This window comes from Eimeria tenella, genomic scaffold, assembly GCF_000499545.2.
Source record: "Eimeria tenella Houghton genomic scaffold, Eth_scaff419, whole genome shotgun sequence".
In the NCBI taxonomy this organism is placed as follows: Eukaryota; Apicomplexa; class Conoidasida; order Eucoccidiorida; family Eimeriidae; genus Eimeria; species Eimeria tenella.
Genome location: NW_013543355.1, coordinates 4039 through 8003, shown reverse-complemented (window position 1 = coordinate 8003; position 3965 = coordinate 4039). Strand labels below are relative to the sequence as shown.

Here is a 3965-nt window from a genome sequence, read left to right as displayed (position 1 = left end):
GGTTTTGTTGCGGCTCTTTTAATGGAGAGGCAACGCTAGTGCATGCATGCGCCTGTCTGAAGCGAAGGCAGCTTCCAAATGCCAAAATAAATATTTTAAAGAGTTTAAATGTTTCAAACAGTTACATTATAGATAATATATGTTGTAAACAAAACGTCTATATATATATATATTTATGCATATGTACATATGCATAAATATACATATGCATATTTAATCTGTATTGTAGCTATTCAGAATATGCAGAGATATGTATATATTTATTTCCTTTTTAACGTAAATATTTATATATGTTTACCATAATGTAACATATTTTGCATAAAATTAGACAGAAATGTTCCTCTAAAACACACAGATGGCCATAAACTCCACTCCTGAGTACATGTATGTTGCATAATATATATCTAGTAAATTATAAATATAATATCCAGTATATAATATGTATATATATATGTATATGTATATATATACATATATACATATATATATATATAGATGGCTAATATATATATATTTCAAGAGAGAGAGTATCCAATTCGTAGCCAGTGTCCATATATGTAATATATATACATATATTTACATATATATTATATATGCATATACATGTATGCATATATACATATATATAAATATATTAAAATATATTTTTTTTCTGCATTTCCTTGGCAAGTAAGATATGTGGAAATGCATTCATTTTCAGAATATGTCCATTTGGAGATCCATTTAGACCTAGAGTTCCAACTCAAGTAAATGTTTCGTGAAGTTCAGCAAACGTTTTTGCTTATATGGAGTCCACAAAGAACTCATATAGCCCTGGGGCCCACTGGGGGCCGCAGGGGGGCCCCCCGCTGGGGGCCCCTAGGGGGGCCCCCCGAGTAGGCAGCGGCATGCAGGGCCCAAGCCCCGCTGGGGGGTCATGGAGGCCCCCCTGGGGCTGTCACTGAGTCTCTGGGGGGCCCCCGCAGTGCCTGAGCTGCGTAGCGGGGCGGACGCGCAGCAGCAAGCGCAGCAAGCTGCTGCTGCTGCTGCTGCCGCCTCCGGGACAGCTGTTGCTGTCTGCTGCAGCGGCTAGTCGGTCGCGGGGAAGTGCAGCCACTAGGGGCGAAATGTTTTAAAATTAAATAACGGCCATTTAAGTGGAAATTAAATGCAAAGGGAGGCCAAAGAGCGGCGAAGCGGGGGCCGTGGATCCGTGGGCAGCGGCAGCAGCGGCTGCACCTGCTGCTGCAGCGGGCGGGCCAGCCGCTAGCCGGAAAAGCCAGGCTTTTGCGGCTATCTTCCTTTAGCTGTGAAGCAAAACTAGAAAAGTTGCTAAAGTACTTTTTAATTGGAAGAGAAAGCGCGAAAGAAGGCGCGGGGGGCAGAGGCGCGCGTGGGCTGGGGGAGGGCAGACAGAAGAGCGGCGGGGTGTATGGACAGCTGCGGGAGTGGCGCGCGGCGTTCTTTTCCGCACTCGACTTCTCCGTGGCTGCATAATAATTAAAGAAGTCATTTTTAAAGGAGAATTGCGGCTTGAAGAGGCGAAAGCAGCAGCTCCTGCTGGGCTTGCTGCGCCGCTCCTGCTGCCCCGCTCCTGCCGGCGTCGCGGGTGCGAGGGCTGCTAAGATGCATTCTTTCCCGGATTTTCTTTCTTTCAGTTTGCTGCGGAGTTCCTTTTCAAAATCTTTGCGTAGATGAGCACCAAGAGGGCGCGCGGGGGCCCCCTAGCTGCCCTGCCCCAGCCCTGCCGCGCTGCTGCTGCAGCCTGACGGCCCCAGCAGCTGCTTCGCCCGCTGCAGCAGCAGCCCTCTCCCCTACTGCAATGAGGAGAAGGGCTGCTGCTGCCGCCTCTGCTTGCTGCTGCACCGAGCGCTCCCAGGGCCCCCCGCCTGCTGCTGATGGAGAGCGGCGGGGCCCAGCCGCGCGTGAGTCCCCCCGCAGCCCCTTTCGGGGGGCCCCCTCCCGCTGCTGCTGCTGCTGTCGCTGCTGCTGCTGGGGGCCCCCGCGCCCCCCGCCGGCCCCCTCGCCTCCTGGGGGCCCCGGGGTCCCCCAGTAGTCCTGAGGCCGCAGCGGGCTACCTCCCGGCTCCCACCCTGCCCTGCCGCTGCTGCTGCTGCCGCTGCTGCTGCTGCTGCTGCTGCTGAGCCGATCCCGATCGCGCGTCTCTCGCCTGTGTTGTCGGCTGCCGCTCTGCCCACACGCCGCGGGCCCCCGCGCCGCCGCCCGACCCCGCCTCCGCTGCTGCTGCTGCTGCTGCTGCTGCTGCTGCTGCTGCTGCAGCTTCGCTCTCGCCGGCTGCAAGCGCTCGCCCGCCGCTGCTCGCGGCTCTCCGCGAGCAGCAGCAGCACTTTCCACCTTTTTGGCGTTTCGCCCAAACTCGTCCGCCGCCTCGCCAGAGTCCCCGTGCTGCCGTGGAAGGCCTTTAGACACGCCCCAGTCTGCCTCCCAGTGCGTCTTGCTGCTGCTGCTGCTGCTGCTGCTGCTGCAGTGGCTGTTGGGGTTGCTGCGGCAGTGGCTGCTGCTGCTGCTGCTCCTGCAGTGGCTGCTGGGGTTGCTGCGGCAGTGGCTGCTGGGGTTGCTGCTGCAGGGGTTGCTGCGAATGCTGCTGCTGCTGTTGCACTGGCTGCTGCTGCTGCTGCACTTGCTGTCAGTTGGAGTCTTTTCAGGAGTTGTCCCCTAATTGGTCTTGAGGTTTATTCCGACTGTCTCCGTTTAGTTCTTTTTCTTTTTCTTCCCTTCCTTTTTGAGTCTCCTTTGTCTCCTTCTCCAACTCATTCGTCCGTTTTTATTATTTGATTCATTCTAACATTTTCCTTTTTAATTATATCTTCATTTTATTTTATTTTGTTTTATTTTTGTTTTTCAACTGTCTCCTTTTAGGCCCTCCCCAAGGTCTCCCGCAGCATTTCTCCCGCGGCTTCTTTGTCTCAGAGGAAGCAGCAGCAGCAGCCCCGCAGGCGGCAGCAAAAGATCAAAACCAAGGAGGTGAGCTGCTGCTGCTGCTGCAGGGTTGCTGCTGCTGCGGTAGTAAGCGCGTGCTTCACAAGGGGATTAGCGGTGCTCGCGCTGCTGCCACTACTGCTACTGCTGCTGCAGCTGCTGCTGCTGCAGTTGCTGCTGTTGCTGCTGCTGCTTCTGCTGCTGCAGCGGCCCACGCCGATATCTGTCTCCAGCCCGTCAGTTGCAGCAGCTTCTTCTGTTGCTTCTGTCCCCTCCTCTGGGGGCCGTGGCCCAGGCCCGCGGGGTGCTGCTGCTGCTGCTGCTGCTACAGCAAAGCAGCAGCGGCAAGCTGCCTCACTGAAGAAGGGGGGTTCCGGCGCTTCGCAGCAAGATCCCCTTGGCGCTGCTGCTGCTGCTGCTGCTGCTGTCCCTTTGTCTCCTTTTTCGTCCTGCTGCGCTGCGTCCGTCACCAGCGACTCCAACACTCTCAAGAGCTGCAGCAGCAGCAGCAACGGCGTCAGGGCCAAACGGGCCAGAGTCCGCAGCGGTGAGCTGCATGCAGTTCAACCCCAAGCTAGCTAGCTGGCAAGCTAGCTAGCTGGCTAGCTGGCTGGCTAGCCAGCTACGTGGGTAGCTAGCTAGCTAGCTAGCTAGCCAGCTAACTAGCTACCTAGCTAGCCAACTAGCAGTCGGTGTGTTCACTCTGAAGTGCAGCGACGTAGCTAGCTAGCTAGCACTCATAGCCAGAGCTAGCTAGCTAGCCAGCTAGCCAGCTGGCTAGCTAGCTAGCTAGCTGTGGCTGTGTCCACTTCTACCCAGAGCTGGGGGCAGAGTCTGCATGCGCTTTTGCATCATTTTAACTTTTCGCTGCTTTCCCTTTGCAAAGAAATATATATCTATTTGATATTATAAATAGAAGTACATATTTTGGCTGGTGTGTTGCTGCAGGGAGTGGCTGGAGGGCAGAAGCGTGGGGTGGGGGGGCCTCCAAGGGGGCCCCTGGGGCCCCCGGGGGGCCCCTCGGGGGCCCCCCGAGGGCCGCCCGC

At 55.0% G+C, this 3965-nt stretch overlaps 1 protein-coding gene across 1 annotated transcript in view; it reads right to left on the bottom strand.

Moving 5' to 3' along the window:
- Window positions 1-1656: 1656 nt before the first annotated feature.
- Window positions 1657-3965, bottom strand: part of ETH_00023805 (uncharacterized protein) — a gene marked incomplete at both ends in the record, with an annotated part of 4035 nt that continues 1726 nt past the window's right edge. The window contains 2 exons of the mRNA XM_013376901.1: window positions 1657-2655; window positions 2958-3471. Of these exons, the coding sequence (XP_013232355.1) occupies window positions 1657-2655; window positions 2958-3471 (1513 nt within the window). The remainder of the gene's footprint in view (window positions 2656-2957; window positions 3472-3965) is intronic.